Source organism: Daldinia loculata, assembly GCF_022478755.1.
Source record: "Daldinia loculata strain CBS 113971 unplaced genomic scaffold F4817scaffold_147, whole genome shotgun sequence".
In the NCBI taxonomy this organism is placed as follows: Eukaryota; Fungi; Ascomycota; class Sordariomycetes; order Xylariales; family Hypoxylaceae; genus Daldinia; species Daldinia loculata.
In genome coordinates this window covers 1-23,556 of record NW_026055001.1, presented here as the reverse complement: position 1 = coordinate 23,556, position 23,556 = coordinate 1, and the positions used below count along the sequence as shown (strand labels likewise).

Genomic DNA, 23,556 nt, shown 5'->3' with positions numbered 1-23,556 from the left:
GAATAACATCAATACTATATTTTACGCGTGGTCAAGAGAGTGTAGATCTGATATTCTATTATTATACATTAAACTAGGTGCCCCAAGTCGCTTGATACTATGACTGTTTTCAGAGGTAGCTCCTTTACTATCGCCGCGACTATTTCTGACTATAATCGAGGTCTATCATGTAAGATAACATTGAAAATATATCAGCACAGCTAAAAATATCTTTTAACCCGACATCATTGGTAGCGGGACATACAACGACGACTATCATGAAGGAAATAAATTACCAGGTCTGAAGAGTGATGAAGCTAATCTCAATACTTCTATGATATTCATTCCCAATTTTCTACTTTAAACAACCACCACTCAGTCTATCATATGAGCGAAGGACAACAGGGGTTAATAGCCCAGTTTATGCTACACTAGACCTCCGGTGTATCTAGATTTCTCGCACAGCGAAAATTAACCAATTTGCGGAATACACACTTAAGCTTCAAATACCAAGAGGCGCACGATTCTTTCAAATCAAAAACAAAATTTGCAAAACGAGCGTGGTTGGTATGTACATGGTACCCATATACCTTGAAAATGCTATCAACAAGTACTATGTACACGAAAAAGTGATATATACAGTGCGGAGATTCATAGCTTATGTTGCTACTATGAGATCTTTGTTAGATGAGAGATGATGGTAATTATATGACAGTAGATACTGCCTCAAGCTCCTACAAGTCTCATCATCACCTGTGGATTTTCCTTAAGAAGAAAATCCGCCGACGGTGAGCTGCAAGACCTGCGGCTGCAGTCCGGCGACGACACCGGCTTGGTTCTCTCCATCAGGGTTGACATCGTCGTACGAGAAGGTGTAGCCCTTGCCGTCGATCTCGTGCTTGTGAAGGATGCGAGAGTAGTGGTTGGTCGGGTCCACAGTGTAGTAACTGCTACTAGGGAGAGAAGGCTGCACGTTGCCGCCGTCCAGGAGCAGAGTTGTGCGGAAGAAAGCAGCACACAGTCTAGGGACAATTGCCCTGTGAACATCGTTGTCGACGGCTTGGATGCCGAAGGGACCCGAGTTGCAGCCCCAGATATCGGCGACAGTGGGTCGAGGGTATCCGCGGTTGTCCCCAGCACAGGTGAGCTCGTCGCCGTTGACGCGGCAAGCAACGCTTCCTGCGGCAGCTTGAGTGTTGATGGTTAGATCCTCGTTAGTGTACTTCTGCCAGACCTGCTCAATGTAGTCGTCGTAGTAGGTGGCCTGGGCGGTTGGGTCGATGGACTGGTATAGGTTGGGCGCGAGGATGCGTAGCGGGTTGCCGCTGGCGTCCGTAACACACAACTTGTCCCATGGCTGACCATCAGCTGCCGCCTGATCCCTCAATTCCTGGCAGATGGCGGCGAGAGAGTCCTGCTGGAGACCCTTCACCTCTTGAGTCTCACCGGTACCAAGAGTCAAGGTCATACCCATCACTAGACCGACAAAATCAACGAAAGAGATGTTGGCGTAGATACCTCCCTCCTCGGTGTTGGTAAGTTCGACAAAACCCCAGTTGACGGCCGCTGAAGGGTCTGAAGGGTTTGCGGCGGAGGGTTCGACGAGCTGTGATGTTCCGTCTCCGGCAAGAACGGTGAAGAACTGAAGTTCACCTTCGGCGATCCAAATACGGCCGGAGCTGATATAGTCGGGTAGAGTGAACTCGGTGGTCTGTCCTTGGGCGTTCATAGGGATGGCGACGTTGCCGCTGATAGCTACTGGCACTTGACTGCCAGCAGCGTCCGGGTGATACCAAGTACCGTCGGACGAGAGCATAACGACGGCGCCGGAAGGGTCGTTACCGCTCACGTAAACATTCAGTTGCCCTCCTCCAAAGTTGTTAACAAGAGAGATCTTGAGCGGGTTATATTCTTGTATAGTCATGTTTTGGGATAGGGCGGTAAATGTGTGGTTAACAGTATTCTGTTGAGTAATAATCAGATCTCCTTTCCCTCCCGGGGTTACAACTATAGGCATGGGTGCTGCGATAGTCTGAGCAAAGAACGCCGTAGCAGAAGCTACAGCCAAGTTGAAAAAAGCACGCATGATGGATTGGTTGTATTCTGACGTCTGGCTAGAAGCAGAGTTACTTTCGATAACGATCGTTTGGTGATAATAAGGAGTGTATGCGCATCGAACTAAGGAATGGACGCCTATTGCCTGTGGCTTCAGCGAGAAGAGAGTGAACAGTTCCAAAAGAGAACCGGAAGATACTTGCTGTACACCTACGGGGTTATACTACGGAGGAGAGCATAACACGAGGAGCCGGGCCCGTCAAGAATTATATACCTACGTAACGATGTCCTAATCGTTAGTGATGCCTCTTAACTTACAAGAAACGTTACGATCCTATTCTTACTTAGTTACATCCGACCTATAGACCTTACACGGACCAAGAGGTGCACATGGCACCTCGATGACCTTCCCTTTACGTCCAAAGAGGACCTGCCAATGGCCCTGAAACTAGCCTCATGAAGAGCAATGCTGCAAGTAAGGCGAGATGGCTTTTTTTATGCATAGAGTAAGGTTTATCCATATTCTGCACTAGACTAGGGCTTTATTTCCGAAGGATGTGTAGGGGCCAGGGGGGGGATCTGGAGGTTGTTCCAAAGTTGGAGAAAAAGAGATGCTTGGGGGCTAGGATCTGAACTTTTAGTCCGCAGAACCTCCGTAGAAGCGCCTCTCTCTAACACTTTACCTTCCCTTAATTACCAAAACCAATTTCCAAACCGGTAGTCAGCCAATAGGAGGCTTAGATCGCCCACTGTAAGTATTCGCATGAACCAGCCTACTCCAACGCCTCCTACAGAAATAACCCTCCTGATTGGGGGCATGTGATATAATGATGGACTTTACGACGAGTTTCAAACTGTTGAAATTCTATCATATAGGAACTTTTAAAATCTACGCCAACTCGCTACTTTTACCGATCGTAGAATTAGGATTTACAGGGTTTTATCTAGTATATGACGCCTTAGATGCATCAATATAGAGGTTTATATAGTATAGACATGCATACTTACATATGGCCATACCTACCTCTGCCTTGACTAATTGCGGTCCGTTCAATCCTGAAGAAGAGTAGTTATCTCATCAACGTGCATTCCCCGACTCTGTGACCTACTGAAAAAAGTAGTCGTCTTAACTGCAACCATAGCGGTCTTGCCGTTTAACAGACTGGTACATTCCGAATAGCCTTTCTCGAGACTACTCGTCGGCGTTTATGTTAGGCCGAACAGAGCGCGTGATCATCAGTCAAGTAGGATCTCAGATGCAAACAATCCGATTTCAGATATTCGACCTACTGTCTATAGCAAAGTCAGCCCGATAGTGGATATGTACCTAGGTATGTATCCCATTGGGGAGGAACATGGATTATTATTTGATGAATTCTGAAAAAGAATGGTCGTTTGTCTGGCTAAAGGATGCACTCTACTACGTAGTATAGAAAAGCTCAGACTGCAGCCTCGGGAACGGCCATATCGGCGCGACATCTGAAGGCCCCTGATCCTAGTCGCTTATTTACTTACCCAGGTAGTTAGGCATAGCTCTCATCTGATGTCTTATGCGCCACCGCCATTAACTTGCCCCGCCGATCATCTCCAGATGTCTATGCTATACTGGTTTGACAAGGTTAGTTGTTATTTTATCGACCTGTCAAGTCGATTTGGATCATCATCGACAGACAGTATAGGCATACCTACCCTGACAATGGGTGAAGAGAAGCAAGCATTCAACCTCCCTCCGCCTTACTATATTTAGACACCGAGCTGTAGCTACGCTCGGTACCCACAACACACGAGTATCACCCATAGGGCGCCGCCGTATATAGGAGCTCAGTGCAACTCTGTGTGACTGGGAAGATCGTGTTGGTTTAGGTTCCCGGTTTAAAATATTTTAAGAGGTGTCTACTATGTATATGAGTGGGATTGCGGAAGTTCATTCGCTAAAAAGAAAAATCGGGACTAAGTGTGAAATCCCTTTTATCCCTCCTTAATTATTTAGTCCACGTAAGCGGGTATATCTCTTGAGATGTGTATGGGACAAGCAGGATGGTCGAAGCCACAGCACGTGAGATAATGATCGCCAACAGCCATCAGTGTTCAGGAAGGAGACGACATATAAATAAATGGCAATTCGTTTCTGCTTGTTTGACCAGTCGTGTTATTCTCCCACCAGCCCCATTCGCGATGCTACCTTGTTCCTGCAGGTGCCAGATTTTGACCTACCGAATCGAGCCTAACAAAACCAACATAACCCCTTTTCGACTTTGAAGAGTCTGTCGCGTCCGAACATAAATGAAACAAGCCTTAATCAAGTTTAGTCAGGCCAACGCCCCTTTAAAGTTTTATTGTAACTACCAACCGCCCCTAGGTATGTACGACATGTTAGTAGGCTGTTGTATACTTCCGATTGTCACATGTAGATCCGGGGCATCGTCGCAGGGGTAGACAACATGGACCGGGGTACGGAGCTAAGGCTATCGGCGGGTGGCACGGCGCCAATCATCGATCTGCCCCCCAGGGCTCAGCTTTTATCTTGAAACGGATATGTTTCAACGGGGGTAACACTATTTTCGGCCGGAGATGCGGTCGCGCCGAGCCTTCAGCTCTACTTTACGATATAACTATATGAGGACATATATGAGGACATGTATGAATTGATTCAACGCCGCACTAGTTCTTGCTCGACCAGGCACCATCACCGGCAGTTTCACTACGTCATCCGGATTAAACTGCATTTACCAAGGGCCTGGGTCGATCATTTACTTGAATCAGATATACATGTCTTACAATAAGAAACGTATTTGCTATAAAATTGATGATAGAGTATTTAGAATAGGTACCTCCCAGTATCATAACTCGTAGCCTCAATAGAGATCTTGGCTCGCCTACTTACCCCCTCCTAAAGACTAAAAATGTATTTTTATAGACTCAAAAACCTTTAACTAATCCTTCGTCAAAAAAATCCACTACATGGGGCTAAGGCTGAAAGTGATCTAACGGAAACTCGAAGGATTCTTCCTTTTACTCAAAGTGCGATGCAAGGCTACTCTTTTAGTCCTTTGAGAGAGACTAAATCCTCTTAATACGTGCCGCAACGTGGCCAAGCGGTAGATGATTTGCAGTAGTTGCAAACCAACACTCTCCTTTGGATCTCTTGGCGAAACAACCTAGTATAGCAATATGAGATTGCTAGATTGTCGTGGGGTTCGTGTTAGATGCTATTAATTACGATATCGACTTTGCCATAATATTTAACTATTAATATCTTTTATAGTCACTTCGGGAAATATTCGTTGAAGGGGCGATGTAACGGTAGCTGGACATTAGACGTCATTTCGTAGAAACCATCTCAAGGTAAAATTAGGCACAGGTAGATATCAATAATTGACACTCCACCCTGAGCTTCTTCCGAGTTATTACTACATATCAATAAGTATAGCCTAAGCAGCATATTATATGACTAGCAAGTTTAAGAAATGACTATTGTCATACTTCGTTACCGGCTTTCCTTTGCTCCTCCCGCCACTCATCCTCCAACATGCCATACACGACGTGGTCATGTCAACCGCCATTAAACCACATGGTCTCACGGTGTTTGCCTTCACTTGTAAAGCCCAGTCTTTCATACAACCTCATAGCACCCGTATTAAACGAGAATGTCCCAATCGAGATGCGATGCAAGCCCGCCATCTGGAAACCATACCACAGCGCCCATCGAATAGCCTCACCACCGTATCCCCGCCCACGGTACTCTTTCGCGATATCAATACTGATATCTGAACTTCTATGATGTGCATGACTTGGTGGGTTGGCTTTGAGACAAATGATACCGATAGGTAGAGTTTCCTCGTCCTTCTCGGCGAGGCGTGTGACTAGTAGGCAGATAATAGCACCGAGGAGACATTTTTCGATATGATTCTTAAATTCCGTGCTCGCCTTTGTGCTTTCGGGTCTCAGGAGAGCGTAGCTGGAGCCGGATTGAGCCTCTGCGTCCCGCCGAATTGAGTGGATAAAAGCTATATCTGGCGGTTCGTCGTTAACAGCGCGGTATACAAGACGCTCCGAATGGAATGGATCGAAAGGTCGCGTTTCGGGCATCTTCTACCAAGAAATCTCGAGGCTGTATAAGGTAGTTAATATATACCTAGTTATGATATTGTAGAGTGATGAATTTTCACCTGTGATTTTTGGTAATCCAGCCGTGTCTTTTATATGTAAGCGTGATAGACACAACAAGTAGCGGGGCCCTGGGCCTGGAAGTTCCCACGATGCCTATTTTGTCTCGCCGAAATCATAGCATGACTGCATGTAACTTACCTACCTAGGTGCCTCCCAGCCTTGTTGGACCTTAGGTGTCACCCAGGGATTTCGGAAAGTAATAGGCAGCCAGTCAATGAGCAAAGGAAGGGGTACTTGCATATGCAGTAGGACAACGTAGTAGAGAATATGTCGAGACACGCAATGTAAATCTCACCTTATTCTAATATTTGCGATAGTAAATAATCAAATCACTCTCTGAAAGGATGTACGTATATAATTTGTATGGGAGGTAGTGATATGAATCCTGAGACAAGCACCCTGCTTATAACCCAAGAACAAGGTCTATTTCATTCCTAGCGGACATTGAAATCCAATTTCAACCTATCATTGCTATATACAGCCGTGGCGGAAATCTCAATTCGCTATTTGAATTGGAATAGCTGTAGATACCGTTAGATCATATTTACTTTTACCCATTTGATTATCCAGCAACTATGAAGTAAGAAAATAAGGAGACGAGAAAAAAGGGTTAGGGGGTAACTAACCTTGTTCTTGTTCTTGGTGATTGGTCCGAATGAAATTTCTGATGTATCCTCGAAACTCTGGGGGTCTTCTTCTAACAGCTCGAGGTCTCCCTCGTCAAGAAATTCCATTTCCATCTGTACTTGCTTCCAACCATTTCCCTCCTGTGTTTGTATTTCAAACGGCTTCTCTGGCTTTATAATCAGCCCGGGGAGCTTGACTTCGCACTGTGAATTAAAGCGGTTCGAGCGCGAGACTTTGTTCTTCTTAGGATCCCATCGCACCCAAGGAGATGTAACGCTGGTAGGCCAGGTATCCTTAACGTCAAGGCCTACTGGCCTCAGAAGAAATCCGTAGCCAGCATTTGAATCTTTGGCGGTTGGTCTTGCCGCCACAGGTACAACATCAAATAATGTTTCCACCCGACCAGGTTTGCCTACCCGGACTCGACCCTCGTTAGGTGCGGTGGTGTTCTCCTGTGGCAGGTGAAGATGCATACTGTATGTTGAAGGGTTACAGCAATGAAGTGATTTTCCATGCCAACCAACATTAAGCCATTTAAATATGTCGCGCCATATATTGCTGATTTATGAATCATTCTGTGTCAGCTTTACAATTCTATAATTCTAGGATCTTCGCCGTCACTTTTAAGTCGAAATGATAGGTCTATTACACTTACTACTGAGCGTCAGTCACTGCATACCTTACGAAGGTAGTGTAGATACCATTCTATAATGGGGGGTTTGAAAGCAACGACAGGGTACTTTTTATACATACCAGATTCACGCGGGTTCCCCTATTGCCTGCGGTCTCCTTCGCTTCTCCGTAAGTGCTTGGGTATGAATATGTTAGTATCTAGGTTGCCAAGGACTACAGACGTAGTAAAACAACTCCCAATAGGTTAAATAGGTACAATAGCATCGAGGGGAAAGGAGGAATAAGCCTCAGGAAAAGAAGGAAATAATCTAAACGGTGATAGCAAACTTACTGAATCGCTACAATCATCTCAACCCCACGAAACCCCACCCAGACAGGTCCACCGCTCATCCCCGGTTTAGTACCAGCATCGTAACGAAGTTGATGCAAGTTTGTCCCAATACATCTGCCCTCCGACCTCCGCGGCGATTTATCAGGCGGTGAGTCTTCGGGTGTATATCCGCAGACATACACCATATGATCCTGAAGAATGTCCTTGTCTTCATCTTCGGTATAAGCTGCGCCTTTTCCTAGTTGTGGTGGAAGGCCTAGCATAAGATGAAATCCAAAGCCACGATGTCGCTTAGATGGGGGTCGTTTCAGGAGGATAGCACCGTAGTCGTAGATTTCATTTAGCTCATCAGGATCATCAAAATACTTCCGGCAAACACGAATCATTTCCGGTTTTACATCAATATCCCGTTTTTCGAAAGGGTCTTGGACAATCTTAATATTAGAGCAGTAGTGTTGTGGTTTGTCAACGAGGTTGTGCCCAGCTGTGAGGATTATATCGTAGGAGGCGTTAGGAACATTGACATAGAAGCCATTACCATGTTTTTCGCCTTTACCAGTCCATACCGAATTCTTGCGTCAGCTCTCACAAATCTAAAGACATTTACAACATTATGTATTTACTCACTACCAAGCTTCTCAAAGGTCAGTTTAACCACCCAAGTTTCCCACCGGCGTGCTGGTGTAGACAAGTCTATTCCAAAACTCTCGGTTACACATGTCTCATCTCTTCGTTGAGTGGAATGCCAGTATGGTACAGGGACCTGGTAGTTTTCTAGATCGAAATCCATGAAGTCCCGCAGTTTTTCGTTTCCCATTGCTATGTAAATAGCAAGATCTCGGCTTTTTTGTAGTTAAAATCGTACTAGATTTGATATTGATATTAGAAATTTGTAGGCACAAGTAAACAGGTAGGTAGGTACCTACCTAAGGTAGGATAATTCGTCTGAATACTAAGGGGAAATATCAACTTAATAATGGGTGTGTTAGGCTTGATCTTTACACATGTGATCCAACTCTGCTTATGTCTAACTTCGTGGCATTCTACCACCTCCTAACGATCCAACTAACGCTGCATGCGTTCAGGTACACCAACTTGCATAGCCAATTCTATTACACCAATAGAATTTACACACCTCTATTAGCTTGGCAATATTAATTATAGTAATCTCGCTGATCGGGGCCACGGGGTAATACTATCCTCAAATCAAATGAACTGGATAATTCGTCATCATTTCAGTATCTGTGTCTACACCGGGGAACTAATTGTTACAAATCTAGTAAACATAAGTTCCAACTTTACAATATCAATACCAAATGACTATCTTTCTCTTATAAACCTTGACTTTCCGAGCTCCTCTCCATTTAACCTTCCATCCAGCCTGCGCCCTGCCTGAAGGAACAAGTTTGCCATCACCATTCACCTCGCCCAAGAATGTCTTCTCTTTTTCTCCACTGACATTCCACAAGGAACCATCAGTAAGGAAGTAGCTCTGGAGAGATCCAGTTTCGAGGTCTTCGGCAACGCTAAAATTATCGATAACAGTGCTGAACTTGGTGTTTTCAAGCACGTTGGCTAACGGAATAACCCCCTCTGGTTAGCAGAAGTACTTCAACATCAGGATATCGAGGGTTTCATTTCGAGTTCTCACCTTGCCAGCTGCCGGTACTAGAGTTGAAAACGAGGTAACCAATCCCGGATCCCTTCTCCACGTAGAAGAGATGAAGCTTATCGTTAATAATCTCAAGACACTGGGGTGTTCCCACGATGGGATCGCCCTCAAGGGGTCCGAAGGAAGCCCACTCATTCTCGCCCGCACTCATTACGACGGCTAGACGGTCGGTTTCGTCCTGGTAAGAGACTACCATCTCTCCCTCTGGGCCGATGATTGCACTCAGCTTACTCTTTGGGCTGGTCGTAATGTTCCATTTGTCACCAAGTGGTGTCTCTTCCCACTCTTCCATATCCTCTTCGTATGCATAGCATCGCACAGAATTCTCCTGGTCAATGAAAATAACAAGGCGCTACAGACATACGGCATCGGGTTAGCAAGGCTACCAACGGTTCTGCGCGGGGGCGAGGCCTAACGTACAGACATTTGCTCAGAGCTTGGCAGATATGAAGCCGAAGTATCATTCCTTACGCCTGAAGCAATGACATTCTCGTCTTCTACCGCGTCGCCTACCCAATACTTCTCGACGAGGTCTCCGTCTTTCACACTTAGGACATAAATCCCTCCACCTTCATCATCTGGGAGCTTGATTGAACCAGCGGCAACGAGGGAACGAGCAAGATCTTGGACACTCATGACTAAAATCGTGGAATTGATGATGGATCTACACTGTCTTGTCTCAATACACTTCTCGCTGCTATAGTAATGTCTACGTATTTATAACCAGATTCACCACCCAGTCTCCAAATTGAGCCTCATGATTTCCTAAAAGAATATCACTCTATTAAGATAATGACGTTCGCGTGGGGGTATGTCTATTTACACACCAACTTTCATAATTGCCGAAGTAGCCAGCTGAAAAAGACCCCCACTGTTCCCTTTTAGGGAATATCGCGAAGCTGAACGTAGGACGCATGTAACGCAGGTATTACAAATGCTATACTGAGGCTCTTCTAGAGACTTCTTTGGGTAGGAATTGTTTACGGGCAGGAATTCCGTACGCAATGAATAGAAATGCGTAAAAAGTGTTGGCCGCCGGCTCAGTCGGGATTTGAAGTGAGCTATCGTGTATAGGGTCCCAAAACTAGCATTGGCTACGTGGGCGTCGTTGGGCATATATTTTTTCTTTTTTCATTAGGCTCAAAGTGCTCCATTCAACCCGAGTCGCCCGTCTTTGCTGACTCCTATGCAAGGAGAATCCTCCCCACGAGACGAGATATCAACCATTTGCGTCAATGTGACGTCCAGCTGCAAATACTCCAAGAGACGACAAAATCACAACCACGTGTACAACGAATGGAATCTGCATGGGGTTTCTTTTTATCGGCATCTGTCGACTCATTCATCAATCCTTCATACACCGAGATCAACGCCCAATGCTAAGGCATGGGTTACATCACCGTCTCACCTGGATAGCCTGCAGCCACAATAGGATCAATGATTGACATATAGCAATTTTATAGGTGTCTACGAATGTAGCAGAGTTTTACTAGGCGTTTAGTTGGAGATCGAAATTCATAGAGTCTGGAAGATGAGGCTCAAAATGAGGCTCAAAATGAGGGCAAGAGAGGTAAGAAAGGCAGGAATCGAGAATTTCACGACTTAGTCGGCTTGCGGCTCAGGAATCACGATGCGTATTTATATGACTGCTATTCAGCACTGCACTATGGCTTCAGGAGCAAAATAAAATTCCCATCTTCAAGTTCTCCAAGCACTTATATTCCGCTTTCTCCAAAATGTCTCTTCATAGTGACGCTGCAACTGGCGTCCTCACGCATGCAACGCTAAACAACTACTTAAATACTTGCAAAATCAACGAACCCAGCACTGAGAAGGGGAATGGTACCATCGGCCTAACACCCCTTGCATTGGCCGCGCGAAATGGACACGCTGATATTGTCAGGCTCCTTCTTGAGAAAGGGGCCATGGTGGATGCTCTCTCATCGCAGCTCCGTACACCGCTGTGGATTGTGACTGCGCGGGGACAGGGCGACAACCGAGCCGAGATAGTTCAGCTTTTGCTAAGATATGGGGCAGACCCGAAATACTCTCTCTCGACTCTCCAAAACGGCTCGACACCTCTCGAGAATGAGCTCAAGCAGCAAAAGGACCCTGATGTGATTCAGCTTCTCGTCCAGAATGGCGGTAAGACAGACAAAGTCACAAGCTTAGCAGCTAGTCTAGGAATACCTGAGATCAATGCTGTCATGGAACCCTCTAAACAGGGAGGCAATGTCCTCGAAACTATCGTTAGCCTTATACTCGCCGTCATACTATACATCTTCGGTTGGGTCCACAATGCAGCTCTTGCAGCCGGAAGCGTCTTGAAGAAGTATCCAATCAGTGGTCGCATGGATAGCATGGATAGCATGTATAGCTCAATGGTAAAGAAAGTACACGAGGTGCGACAACGCAGACAATCTATGAACCCCTATTTTGCCCTGCTCACAACCTAACTTTCTCTTATAGGAACTATCACCTCCAAAAACCAAGGAAGAGTTCAAGAAGAACATTGGCGACTTCGTGGCCAAGCACAAGTTGGGGAAGTTCTTCAGGGATGATAGCCAACAACTACTAGAAAGTATTGCCGCCAAGGCTGTTGAGCTACAAGGGGATGCTACCTCAGTCTTGGGTCAACCAGAGAATAGCGAGAACCTCATCAAGCTCGCTCTTTACCAGCCTGTCATCTATTGCGGTATGAACACGAGCCCTTCGAATTATCTATGGTTACGAGCTAACAGTATTTGCAGACGACAGTGGGTCAATGGACCCGATGCGCAACGACGATGGGGAAAACCGCATCGGAGATCAGCGGGATCTAGTTCGTCGAGTTGCCTCCATATGCACTAGGATAGTACCCGATGAGCTTGGTGTTCATCTTCGGTTTATAAACAACGAACCCGATAATAGTGACAACCTGAGGATAGACGAAATCCAGAACATCATGGATCAAGTCAGACCTCTAGGATGCACAGAGATCGGAACTCAGCTCCGCAACCGGATTCTTCAACCTCTCCTATATTCCCGGTACAATGAGAACGTTAAGAACCTAAAGCGACCGCTCTTCATTTCAATCATCACCGACGGAATCCCATTCGGTGGAAGCAGATCACCTGAGACGCGAAACACGCTCCGAGACGAAATCAAGAAATGCCAGGAGTATCTACTTGAAAACGGCCTTCCATCGCGAAGTAAGTTATTCATAACTCCATATTCGTAGACTCGTTGCTAACCTGCTTCGAAGCTGTGGTCTTCCAAATCAGTCAAATTGGTAGCGACAAGAACTCTAAAGAATTCCTGCAAAGCTTAAAGGAAGAGAATCTAGAGAATGTGTACATTACAGCACGTGAGTTACGCAAGTCAACTCTACGGTGAATGGCTCCTAACTTAAACTATTAGAACAACTCGACTCGAGGTTCCGAGAGCTCAGGGAGAACGAGAAGGATCTCGAGGCTTGGGTGAGAATCCGCACTAATATCCCTCTCCGAGTCTATCAAAAGGGGCTAACCGCATGACCTTCTAGCTGTTCGAAACCCTTCTCGAACCAATTCTAGACAAAAAGTCTAGTTAAGTTGCTAGTATTGAGTTTTAAATGAGAAGGCCTTGATAAAGGAGTTGCTTTAGGGGTTGGGGCTGGGGCCTAAGGAGATACAACGGTGGAGATGGGTTTGAGGATTTATTCGGCGATTAGCTTACGCACGTTCTTGCGATATTACCTTACGAAAGATTTCTTTTGTTACATAACGACTTTCGGTTTTTCTCGTTTCAACTTCAAGGAGGGCTCTATATTAGGTAGTTATTGTAGTAAATTTTCAAATTATAGCACCTACATTACTTGGTAGCAATGGAGGCATTCAATGGATTAGATTGCGCCATAACTTCCGCCCGCGTTCTGAAGTCTTTCCAGATATTTCATTCCCAAAACTCCAAGCAGTATATGACTGTCTGATTATTAGAACCAGGAATTCGTCGTCGCCTACTAGCCTCTTAACGCCGGGAAGCAATGGGGAGATATCGGGAGTGCTGTCGACAGGACCCCTGCCGTATTGTGGGTTGGAATCAAGTGCGAAGTCTGCACCGAGGGATTCAAAGCCATGCTTCTCAGAACATACTCGCCGTCTTCGATACAGACCACCCCTTCCACTGGGTATTGTTGAATAAATGGGGGGAATGTGTGACTTGTCGCAAGGATGCGCAGCGCCGCGGCAGGGTGGAAGTGATAAGATAGGACCTCGTGCGTTATCCGTGTCGGTTACGGCTATTCGACCGTTCCAGATTTGGCAGGCACTTCTATGACTGCTATGGTGATAATGGGGAATTGAGAAGGACTTCGTATAAATATTAAAACACACTGATATAAGGCTGTCGCCCATGGGATAACACGCAGACTCGCGGGCGGTTGCATCTAAACTCTGAGTAGCCGGAAATATAGCTTGCATTAGGCAATATCCGCCGTAAGAATCTACCTTTTCCCAGCGGAGGTTCGTAAAATCAAGGGACTCCATGGTAGATTCGGGACAGGTATTTCTGTCTAAATAATAAGTCTCTATAAGTACGCCGTTGCGGATTTCGTGTACTCGGAGCTGCTTCCTGGGAGCGGGGGTGAGGGTAATGACAAAGAAGACATTATCCTCGGTTGGAGAAATAATAAAATCCAGAAGCATTCCGCTTTGGACGAGGCGTGAGCCAGCATTATGAGAAGAGACAAGCTGGCCGGGAGTAAAGTCGTATATATGAGATGTACCAAGGGGTCCCTTAGTGTAACAGCCAGTTACGTCAATATGTTCGGGTTCTCGGTCAAATCTCCAAATAAAGAGTTCTGCATTCTTAGTAACGATAAGAACAGTCTCTCCTTCCGCAATACAGCGAACGAACTCCTCTGGGACTCTGGTGGAGTGGAGTCTATCCAGTTCGAGATGCCATGCGTGTAGAGTCCTTCCACGCCCCATGAGAAGCAGTTTACCACTCATGGCTGTCTTGAAACCCTGCTTTTCTCCTCGATGATTCGGAAATAAGTATGCCCGTCGCTTTCTCGTGCGTAGATCATCAACAACGGCGAAATAAGGGAGGACATACGCTTCGGGCCACCACGCTATTCGGCCATTATTGTACATCATAAAACGTGGGAAATAAGTACCAGGGTCAAATTCCAAATCATCCACATTCTCGTAACAATGTATGCCTCCTTCCAGCTCGGGGACGTCCTTGCTTAGCGTGAAGAAACGGTCGGAGCCCAAACACATCTCATGATGTAAGGCGGAGGCGAATCTGCCACTCACTCTTCTCTGAATTTTATGTAAAATGCGTCGGAACGTCTCGCCTAAATCTTGACCATCGGTGGCTGAACTGCGGATGTAGTCCTCCAAACCCGGGAACCACCGCTGAGCGAGCTTAGGCCATATTTCGTCGCTCAGCCAAACACCACGCCAATAACGGCATGCGCTGAGACCCGCGTCTATGTCTTTTGGCTCGAGATAGATAATAATTATAGCATGCATCTCAAAGGGAAGGCGACTAACGATATCGAGCTTCATGTTTCTTGAGCTTGAAGACGATGTACGCGTACTTCCCGAGTGCCGCAGTTGTGTTAAGAGCGACTTCATGATGTCTTAGCCTCAAAACATGGATCCTAACCAATAAGAGAGGATGTTGGCATTCCCACGAATACCCTGTGGTATATCGATATTGATGATCTTATTGTCGATCAATATTAATGCATGTATAATAGATGGTAACCTGGCTCTCCGATTATGGCGACTGGACTACTATATCTAGGGTAGGTAAGCAGTCTACTGAAAAAAGAAGAATAAACGGTGAAGAGCTGTTGGTTACAGAGCGAAAGTTAATAAAATCAATGGTACCTCAGCTTACTACTCTAAAAATACATGTGAAGTACATGCATTGGTCGAATAAGGATTTTGGAGAAAAGGGGGGCAGCTCGAGTTACACACATCTTATCGTACACTGCAGTACATAGTGCACTGTGCACAGTAACAAGAGGTACCTAAACAGTGTAGCATGTCAGCCCCGAAGATCTCCCGGTACCTGACTCTTTAAGTTATTTGGTGCATAACTGGAGTCATTTAATTCTTGTCATTTTCAACCAAATATATATGAATCTTTTCGCCGTCAATCAGTAATCTCGATTGACTGGAATAACAAACACCCTTTGTCGACGCGACATCAGAAGACGACTTAGCGTTGGTTTAGTTCGCTGTTCGCATTCTTGCAGTACGCAATGCCAAGACAACAAACAGACGCGAAAAGAGCCAGTAGAGTGCAGTACGCTCAGTGCATCAGCCCTTCGTCAGCTTAGTGCTTCACTTTTAAACACGGGAAAAAAAAGATATATATCGGAAGACTGACCAATTGCTACCGGCCGTATTAGAAAGATCTCGTTAAACTCAACCACGTTACCTACGCGTAAACTAGCCGAGTGGTTACAAGGTAATCCCAGTCAGTACCTTAGGTACCTACTCATAAAGAATACAGACCAAGATCATCAGAACCCAAGTTAAAGGAGTATGCGGCTGATTACAATCTGGAGAACTCGACCTCGAGCTTCAAGGGTCTAGGCCGTCTTAGTTTCACCAAGTCTACAGCTCTAAACAAAACCAAACCCACCACTTAATCTTGATTCAACGCCGCTATTCAGCACGTCTAGCTCTTTTAGATCAAGTTGATCGACTCAGTCTCAGCTGAAGCGAACTCTAAGACATTTTCGGCAAAAATGATGCGCGGCCGCGATACATTCCAGCCTCACCTATCGACCCTTTCCTTGGTCTCGATCGCTCTCATTTCCTAAGCTTTTCTAAGCTATTAATCATGACTTCTTCTATGTGGCTACCGTGCCTATCCAGGACCCTTAGTTGGCGTCAAGCGCCAAAGTGATTAGCTACTAATACTTGTCATGCCCAGCTTGCGTCTATTCAGTCTCTTTTTGTAGGTGATGCGTTTCGTTTTTACACATCCTTCGGCCTTCAGTGTTAGATAGCGCTGTCCAATTGAATATGCGTTTCCTAGCGGCCGTTCTACTTCTGCCGACTATTCTGGGAGAGAAGCTAGTTATCCCAGAGGTACAAAGTGCAGTGAGCGCGCAGCTAGCAGAATTCGGTGGGTATACAAGCGAATATGGTTCGGCCGTAGTCAGTGATGTCTCGCCGGTGAGCTCAAGCTCCGAAGTAAGGAAAACCGAAGAGCGAGCCACTAGCACCTACTGGTATGAGACGATCTCTCATCAAGGCATATCAGCCTTCAATTCCAACCCTGCGACTTACAAGGTCTACCGCAATGTTAAGGATTATGGTGCCAAAGGGTATGCGTAACTTACCCCCTTAAATGAAGCACTAATAGGAAGGACAGAGACGGCAAAACCGACGATACAGCCGCTATCAATAGGGCAATCAGCGATGGCAATAGGTGCTCTCCAGGATCATGCTCTTCGTCTAGCACAACCAACGCCGTTGTCTACGTGCCCGCAGGGACCTATGTGGTTTCTTCTTCGATTGTCAGCTACTATGCAACCAATCTTATCGGCAACCCGAACAACATGCCTGTCTTGAAAGCGACGTCCGGATTTTCTGGATTCGGTGTCATAGACGGTGCTAAGTACCAGGACGGCGGAGCTTTACCTTACGGAGCGACGAATATCTTCTGGCGCCAGGTCAGAAACTTTGTCATTGACCTGACGGCTATTCCAGCAGCAACTGAGGCGACGGGAATCCATTGGCCTACGGCGCAGGCGACCAGTTTACAGAATATCGTATTCAAGATGTCTAGCATTGCGGGTACCAAACACCAAGGAGCCTTCATCGAGTCAGGCTCTGGAGGTATCTTAAACGATCTTGTGTTTAACGGCGGTTTGTATGGGGCCGTATTTGGAAACCAACAGTTTACCGTACGAAACCTCACATTCAACAACGCAGTTACTGCTATCTACCAGCTCTGGGATTGGGGTTGGACCTATAAGAGCATATCTGTCAGGTATGTACCAATCGATTGATCCCCTTTCCTCTTTGATTTCACCCATTTTATTTTTACATCTACTAACGAAAGAACAGTAAGTACCTACCCAAGCCCTTGTTGAACCCACGTCCGCTGCAGACCTTTTCAAAGTGGCATACTAAACGGAAATAGCATTCCATTCTTATGTCCTGATCATGTGAATATATAGGGCTAATATGATGTAGATAACTGTACGGTTGGCCTTGATATGGCTACCCGCGACACGAGCGGCGAAACTGTGGGATCTGTCACCTTCTTTGATAGCTCGTTTACAAACACGAAAATCGCATTTAATATCTCGCGATCCGCAAAGTCCCAGCCGACAACAGGTGGTAGTCTTGCAATTGAGAACGTCTCCCTGAAGAATGTACCGACCGCTATCCAATACGGCCCAACCAAAAGCACCCTGCTTGCGGGTACCACAGGGTCGACGACCATCGCCAGTTGGGTGAGCGGCAATGTGTATAATCCCACCGGCCCTAAGACAACAGCTGGTTCTATCGCTCCTCCTACCCGCCCGGCTGCTCTCGTGAGCAATGGCAAATTCTACGAGCGGTCGAAACCATCATATGCCAATCTCGCCTCGTCATCATTCTCTTCCGTCCGAACCGGTGGCGCTAAGGGCGATGGTACGACCGATGATACTGCAGCTCTACAACGTGTCATAACCGCGGCCGCTAGTGCCGGTCGTGTTGTTTACTTCGATGCCGGGACTTACAAAGTAACTAAGACCTTACTTATTCCAGCCGGCAGTAAAATCGTCGGCGAAGGCTACCCCGTCGTTATGTCCAGCGGGTCCTATTTCAGTAACGTCAACTTTCCACAAGTTGTAGTACAGATTGGTAACGCTGGCGATACCGGGACAGTAGAGTGGAGTGATATGATCGTGTCTACACAGGGCGCCCAAGCTGGTGCGATTCTCGTCCGGTGGAATATCGCATCGCCAGCCGGCTCGCCGAGCGGAATGTGGGATGTCCACACCCGAATCGGAGGTACCACAGGCTCCAATCTCTCTTTGGCCAATTGCCCGTCAACACCATCATCCACAACCGTCAATAGCCAATGCGTCTCAGGCTATATGTCTATGCACATATCAAAATCAGCCTCAGGAATCTACGCCGAAAACGTATGGCTATGGGTTGCAGACCACGATGTAGACAACAGCGCACTAACGCAGATCAAAGTCTATGCTGGCCGAGGCCTGCTGGTTGAGTCAACGGTTGGAACAGTCTGGCTTGTGGGCACCAGCATTGAGCACCACGTGCGATACCAGTACCAGTTCAGCAAAACGCAGAACATTTTCGCCGGTCAAATCCAAAGCGAAACACCATACTACCAGCCCAATCCAGGTGCGCGACAGCCGTTCCCCCTGAACTTGACCATCGACGACCCGAACTTCGATATCCTATGCCCGCAAGGCTCATCGCCGAGCACCTGCTCTGAATCATGGGGGCTTCGTATTAGCGCCAGCAAGGGCGTTCTCGTATATGGTGCCGGGTGAGTCAATTTCTTCAGCCTCGCAGCATGAAACTCCAACTTGGTTGTTGCAGTTAGCTAACTTGCCACAGCTTATATTCGTTCTTTAACAACTTTAGCACGGCCTGCTCTGCTAAGGGTGCTAGCTCGCTATGCCAGACCGGAATCGTTCAGTACGACTCGGCAAGTACCAAGGGATTCTGGATTTACGGCCTGAATACCGTTGGTGCTTATGGGATGGTTTATAGGGATACCAGCAAGCTCGCGGACTATTCGCAAAACGTTAACGTGTTCCCAAGCAGTATCATCGTATTTAACAGTAATAACTAATGATGCATATGGTAAGATACAGTGTACAGAATATGTACTACTATTAAAATACATCCCCTTACCCTGTGAAAGGGTCCGGGATGTGTCTAATCTAAACTAGTACCTGATATATCCAGAAAGACAACAGCATATACAACAATCTCATTTACTAAAACTAGGTAGCTACCTACCTACTTACTACAAGCATACTAGAAGCAATAGAAGAAAGAACCCATTTACCTAACAGCATAATGATTTATGAACAATGATATTGACTTATCACAACGCCTTTGATAATTACATTGTTTAGGGAGTCGTTCATTGTACAATTTCAAATGTTACCTATGAACCAGTCATCTATTTAGACAAAGGCAGAATGTATCTGGCTCAGAGATATATTGCGCCATACTATTGTGTATTTTAGACCATCTCCCCTTAATCATCGGCCATCCAAGTTCCAAGATTGCAAGCATTTTCACATCTAATTATCTCGAAAAGACTATTTATCTGAGGTAGGTTAGTAAGGTTTCTAGGAAGTTATTAAGCCATACCTTACGATTCAAGATGTCAACCTCGGAGAATTTCGATAGGGATATCGAGATGGAATTGATTTCAGACTATTTACGGTCGACTGGCGGTGGACAATCAATTAACGACGACGGACAATCGGCCTACGATGCGTCTTCCACACAGCAATTGAATCTTCCTTCGTTCGTGACACCGTTGGAGATAGAACAATTCCCTGGCATGGATGCTCTGTATCCCCCAACGCCGCGTAAGTTCTCCATGCCTGCTATGCCAGCGCCCAACAATCCTTCTAATCTACCGCAGGACCCATCAGCCTCGGATAGTCTTCTGCAAGATGAAGACGAGCAAGAGGTGGGTCCTAAAACGCGCAAAGTAAGAAGGAATATTCGGAAGGCCAACGGCGACGAGGCGTGTACTCTGGAGGAGTTTTGGTATGAGGAAGGCAAGGAGTGGAAGGTCAGTCCGAAGAAGGGTGAGCGCACGGCAAACGGCACAAGAAAAAGAACAACGAAAGGCATGGAGGGTTTACAATCAGGACCAGAATGCTACGCTTGCGGCAACAAGCTACAGTACAAGAACATTATGAATAATCGTCCTTGCGACGTATGCGGCTGTTTCAATTAGTCACGCCTAACTAATAGTTACCTAGGTATGGCCAACGAGTTATTACGGCTTAAGACAGTAAAATCATATACCTACCATAGAGGTAACTACCTACCTACCTTAGGTAGGTAGCGTAATATAACTAACCCCTTTTTTCACTTTACCTACCTAGGTAGGTAGGTACCTATTGTTTTGGTTGCCATATTGACATGTGCCTGTTTCTATACATGACTCCCCTATAAAATCCAATGTGCTAAAACTTACTATGTGATGCCTTTATGAATCACCCCATGTACGTCCTTGAACTACTCGAATACCGATTTTCCATATAATATCCTTATACCGCAAAGTCAATAAGCTAGGCAAGATACGATGAAGTAAACAATTCGTATCATGGCTCATAACTTAGATCCTGCGCCATCTTAAACGGCCAATATGCAATGTTAAACCACCTCTTTCCGTCGAAGTATATGTTCAACCACCGGCCATCCATATCCATGAATAACAGCACACCACGTGCCAGCCCGCCGCGATACTGCGCGAAAGCTTCGGTGCCAGATAGCAGATCATGCATAAGATCATGTATACGCTGGTTCTCGATCCGGTTTTCTTGCGACGGTACTTCTTCAAAGAGAACAACTTGACAGAGGATGAAGGATCCCCCCGGAACGTCAGGATCAGGCGTGACCATCAATCGGGCCTCAAGTTCATCATCCCTCCACTGGTCCAGCCGTAGATGGGCATCGTATTCCAGAGCGGCGCCTGAGTACCTCTCAAGCAGTGAGCGCCCTGTATCCCAGTAGCGTTGGAGCCTAGTGGCCGCGTCCGGCGCATTAGAGACATGATTGATAGTCTGCATAGCGAGCTCTGATCTTTTTTCAAGGCTCAGGGATGTATCTGTCACCAGCAAGCCAATCGCTATAACTATAGTGCCGTATATCTCTGCGTGCAAGATTTTGGACAGTGGCTGGCGGTTTCTTGAGCCATATTGCCGATACGCTGTCCTCGACGTGAAAAAGGAGGTGTGAGATTGCGGACGTGGCCATCGTCTAGAGATGTTGGTGGTGGCCGGGCTACGTAGCCCCGGCCAAAGTCGTCGAAACATCAAGGGGCTCTAGATACTACCTCTCATAATTTAAAAGGGAGGTATATAACACGAACGAACATACGGTAGACACGAGCGATGCAAAGATTTAAGACGCGCTGAAGTGAGATCTTTTAGGGGGTTCTCAAGATTTCAGGTTAGTGGTATCAATGGTTTGTGTGCCCTCTAAAATTTGGAGGGGATAAGAAGCCCTTTGCTGTAAAAAGCAAAAGAGATGACTACCTCCCAATTATGGAAACATGAATGGAAACGTGATAGTTTCAACTTACGATTCGTCAAGTTAAGCGATATGCTATGCTGTGTAACGTACTTACGTGGCGAGGTATCCTGGCAAGATTGATTCATCCTTTGACCAACAGCTAATTGTTGATTAAAACTAGCTGAAGTATTTATTTAGTTGAATAAATAGATATAAGAGACAAGTTGACTTGAAGCAAAAAAATTTAAGACTACCTTAGGTATGTATTTATAAGATGGAGTTGGGAAGGTTGTATGTAGATGTACATACCTAGGTACCTCATTACCTAATATACCATTGACGTCACCCCCGTATTGCGAATTACACTACGAATTACAGTGGCCGATCAATCACCTGATTATTCGATTCGGATGTTATTCTTATCGGGGACCGGCCGACAATTAGACCACCACTTTCTTTTTACTCAAAACATCCCATTACACCTTCATCAACTTACAATAATCATCTGTCCACATCCGCCTCCCAACTTACAGAAAATGGCCGACAACAAGTCACAAGACAAGACCGTAGTCACTTCCGGAGACGAGACCAAGAAGATGGACCCAGTCTCGGAGAATACAGCCCAAACGGACTCCGGCGACAACAAGACGGAGAATGCCGCCACGTCCGATTCGAGCTCCACTTCGCAGTCGAGACCGACCAGACATTTGCCCACCCACTACAAGGGAATGCCGAAGCAGTGGGAGAAGAATCAAGGTAAGCACCGGCCTGAGCACGTTCCGCCAAGAACCGACCAGAGAGCATATTCGCTGTTCCAACTCCGTAAGGTTAACCAAATAATAGTTCCTAAGAAGGATACCCAAGACTCTTAACATCTGTTCGTGATTGAGAGGATAACCACGGTGTTTTAGTGTAACCATAACAGGTACTCATAGTTTATATCAAAATTAGTCTTCCATATATCGAAATCGTCTCAATTGTGGCCCTTGGTAAACCAGGACTTCCTTCCTCCAATTAATCCGACATGTATTTAATATCTAACCTGCGTCGACTATACGAAGTAAATAGTCGGAAGTTGCTTACAACTTAGCTAAACTAAGTTCGGAACAGTTTTTACATAAAACCATTGTTATATTTTACAAAAGTTAACAAGCAAAATAAAGTAAGTTTTACAAAGCTTAAAAAATGGTCGAAAAAAAAAAAAGATTTCGAATTATTTAAATACTAAATTATTTAACTTTTACCCGACTTTTAAAAGGGTTATTATGTTAGGCCAAATTAAAAATATTTCCTAATTAAACAATTTGTCTGTGTACCCACTAGTGCCTTTTAATTATGGGTCCCAAGTATTGTAATAGGCTAAAATATGGGGTTAAGGTTTTAGCTGCATGACTAGTGTTAAGCTAATTTTAATTTGGAAATTTTAAGTGGTACGTACTTTTAAAACCGAGGGCCCCCCGTGTGGGAGACCACAATAGCCCGACTTTTAGCAAGGCTTATGTCATCCCCTTATGTCATTTCTTCCGAAATTTAGCCGCTCATTCCACTGAGGTCACGTGCCGCCACGCCGGGCCGCGCGGGGGGGGGCGCTCGGCCCTCGCTTCGCGAGGGCCTCGCACCCCCCCCTCGCGCGGCCCGGCAGCGGCGGCACAATGCTCTAGCTATTCTAGGCTATCTTTCATTAGGGTCTTTCTTTATAAATTTTAAAAAAAGGATTGAAAAGAAAAACGTGTGGGATTCGAACCTGGCTTCCTGTAAAAGTTATGTGGTGTTGTCCCGAAAGGGTTTAGTTTTGCACTTAAGAACATGTGACCTGTATGTGGCCTTGTATTGGCATATGGCCACCTAATGTGATTGGTTAAATT

General features: G+C 45.9%; 9 protein-coding genes across 9 annotated transcripts; 4 read left to right on the top strand and 5 right to left on the bottom strand.

Moving 5' to 3' along the window:
• Nucleotides 1–541: 541 nt before the first annotated feature.
• Nucleotides 542–2,336, bottom strand: F4817DRAFT_355374 (glycoside hydrolase family 64 protein). Its single transcript, XM_049305650.1, has one exon. The coding sequence runs from the start codon at nucleotides 2,063–2,065 to the stop codon at nucleotides 746–748; it is 1,320 nt and encodes a 439-aa protein (XP_049153313.1). The 5' UTR covers nucleotides 2,066–2,336; the 3' UTR covers nucleotides 542–745.
• A 3,089-nt stretch (nucleotides 2,337–5,425) lies between these two features.
• On the bottom strand, nucleotides 5,426–6,149 carry F4817DRAFT_364146 (acyl-CoA N-acyltransferase). The gene has a single exon (XM_049306717.1). The coding sequence runs from the start codon at nucleotides 6,121–6,123 to the stop codon at nucleotides 5,587–5,589; it is 537 nt and encodes a 178-aa protein (XP_049153312.1). The 5' UTR covers nucleotides 6,124–6,149; the 3' UTR covers nucleotides 5,426–5,586.
• Nucleotides 6,150–6,707: 558 nt separating this feature from the next.
• F4817DRAFT_362981 (uncharacterized protein) lies at nucleotides 6,708–10,103 on the bottom strand (the record flags this gene model as incomplete). Its single annotated transcript, XM_049306593.1, has 10 exons — nucleotides 6,708–6,725; nucleotides 6,831–7,389; nucleotides 7,487–7,488; nucleotides 7,585–7,639; nucleotides 7,796–8,345; nucleotides 8,423–8,614; nucleotides 9,068–9,071; nucleotides 9,135–9,370; nucleotides 9,447–9,819; nucleotides 9,888–10,103. The coding sequence occupies 10 exons, from the start codon at nucleotides 10,101–10,103 to the stop codon at nucleotides 6,708–6,710; spliced, it is 2,205 nt and encodes a 734-aa protein (XP_049153311.1).
• Nucleotides 10,104–10,893: 790 nt separating this feature from the next.
• On the top strand, nucleotides 10,894–13,180 carry F4817DRAFT_53035 (uncharacterized protein). Its single transcript, XM_049307590.1, has 6 exons — nucleotides 10,894–11,869; nucleotides 11,937–12,162; nucleotides 12,218–12,658; nucleotides 12,712–12,813; nucleotides 12,867–12,925; nucleotides 12,991–13,180. The coding sequence occupies exons 1-6, from the start codon at nucleotides 11,204–11,206 to the stop codon at nucleotides 13,036–13,038; spliced, it is 1,542 nt and encodes a 513-aa protein (XP_049153310.1). The 5' UTR covers nucleotides 10,894–11,203; the 3' UTR covers nucleotides 13,039–13,180.
• A 127-nt stretch (nucleotides 13,181–13,307) lies between these two features.
• On the bottom strand, nucleotides 13,308–15,291 carry F4817DRAFT_355367 (uncharacterized protein). The gene has a single exon (XM_049305649.1). It carries the CDS (start codon nucleotides 15,068–15,070, stop codon nucleotides 13,322–13,324), a length of 1,749 nt encoding a protein of 582 aa, XP_049153309.1. The 5' UTR covers nucleotides 15,071–15,291; the 3' UTR covers nucleotides 13,308–13,321.
• A 1,186-nt stretch (nucleotides 15,292–16,477) lies between these two features.
• Nucleotides 16,478–19,277, top strand: F4817DRAFT_321700 (glycoside hydrolase family 55 protein; the record flags this gene model as incomplete). Its single annotated transcript, XM_049301315.1, has 5 exons — nucleotides 16,478–16,782; nucleotides 16,830–17,450; nucleotides 17,528–17,559; nucleotides 17,657–18,968; nucleotides 19,040–19,277. The coding sequence occupies 5 exons, from the start codon at nucleotides 16,478–16,480 to the stop codon at nucleotides 19,275–19,277; spliced, it is 2,508 nt and encodes an 835-aa protein (XP_049153308.1).
• Nucleotides 19,278–19,820: 543 nt separating this feature from the next.
• On the top strand, nucleotides 19,821–20,408 carry F4817DRAFT_321699 (uncharacterized protein; the record flags this gene model as incomplete). The annotated part of the gene is made up of 1 exon (XM_049301314.1): nucleotides 19,821–20,408. The coding sequence occupies one exon, from the start codon at nucleotides 19,821–19,823 to the stop codon at nucleotides 20,406–20,408; it is 588 nt and encodes a 195-aa protein (XP_049153307.1).
• Nucleotides 20,300–21,904, bottom strand: F4817DRAFT_355360 (uncharacterized protein). Its single transcript, XM_049305648.1, has 2 exons — nucleotides 21,762–21,904; nucleotides 20,300–21,602 (listed from the first exon to the last, which is right to left on the bottom strand). The coding sequence occupies exon 2, from the start codon at nucleotides 21,490–21,492 to the stop codon at nucleotides 20,779–20,781; it is 714 nt and encodes a 237-aa protein (XP_049153306.1). The 5' UTR covers nucleotides 21,493–21,602; nucleotides 21,762–21,904; the 3' UTR covers nucleotides 20,300–20,778.
• A 49-nt stretch (nucleotides 21,905–21,953) lies between these two features.
• F4817DRAFT_355358 (uncharacterized protein) lies at nucleotides 21,954–22,740 on the top strand. Its single transcript, XM_049305647.1, has 2 exons — nucleotides 21,954–22,447; nucleotides 22,535–22,740. The coding sequence occupies exons 1-2, from the start codon at nucleotides 22,102–22,104 to the stop codon at nucleotides 22,561–22,563; spliced, it is 375 nt and encodes a 124-aa protein (XP_049153305.1). The 5' UTR covers nucleotides 21,954–22,101; the 3' UTR covers nucleotides 22,564–22,740.
• The last annotated feature ends 816 nt before the right edge of the window (nucleotides 22,741–23,556 follow it).

Coding starts and splice junctions, on each gene's coding strand:
- F4817DRAFT_355374 (XM_049305650.1), bottom strand. CDS start 2,065: ATGCGTGCTTTTTTCAACTTGGCTGTAGCTTCTGCTACGGCGTTCTTT.
- F4817DRAFT_364146 (XM_049306717.1), bottom strand. CDS start 6,123: ATGCCCGAAACGCGACCTTTCGATCCATTCCATTCGGAGCGTCTTGTA.
- F4817DRAFT_53035 (XM_049307590.1), top strand. CDS start 11,204: ATGTCTCTTCATAGTGACGCTGCAACTGGCGTCCTCACGCATGCAACG. Junction 12,659..12,711: donor AAACGGCCTTCCATCGCGAA/GTAAGTTATTCA, acceptor CCTGCTTCGAAG/CTGTGGTCTTCCAAATCAGT. Junction 12,926..12,990: donor AGAAGGATCTCGAGGCTTGG/GTGAGAATCCGC, acceptor ATGACCTTCTAG/CTGTTCGAAACCCTTCTCGA.
- F4817DRAFT_355367 (XM_049305649.1), bottom strand. CDS start 15,070: ATGAAGTCGCTCTTAACACAACTGCGGCACTCGGGAAGTACGCGTACA.
- F4817DRAFT_355360 (XM_049305648.1), bottom strand. CDS start 21,492: ATGTTTCGACGACTTTGGCCGGGGCTACGTAGCCCGGCCACCACCAAC.
- F4817DRAFT_355358 (XM_049305647.1), top strand. CDS start 22,102: ATGTTATTCTTATCGGGGACCGGCCGACAATTAGACCACCACTTTCTT. Junction 22,448..22,534: donor GCAGTGGGAGAAGAATCAAG/GTAAGCACCGGC, acceptor ACCAAATAATAG/TTCCTAAGAAGGATACCCAA.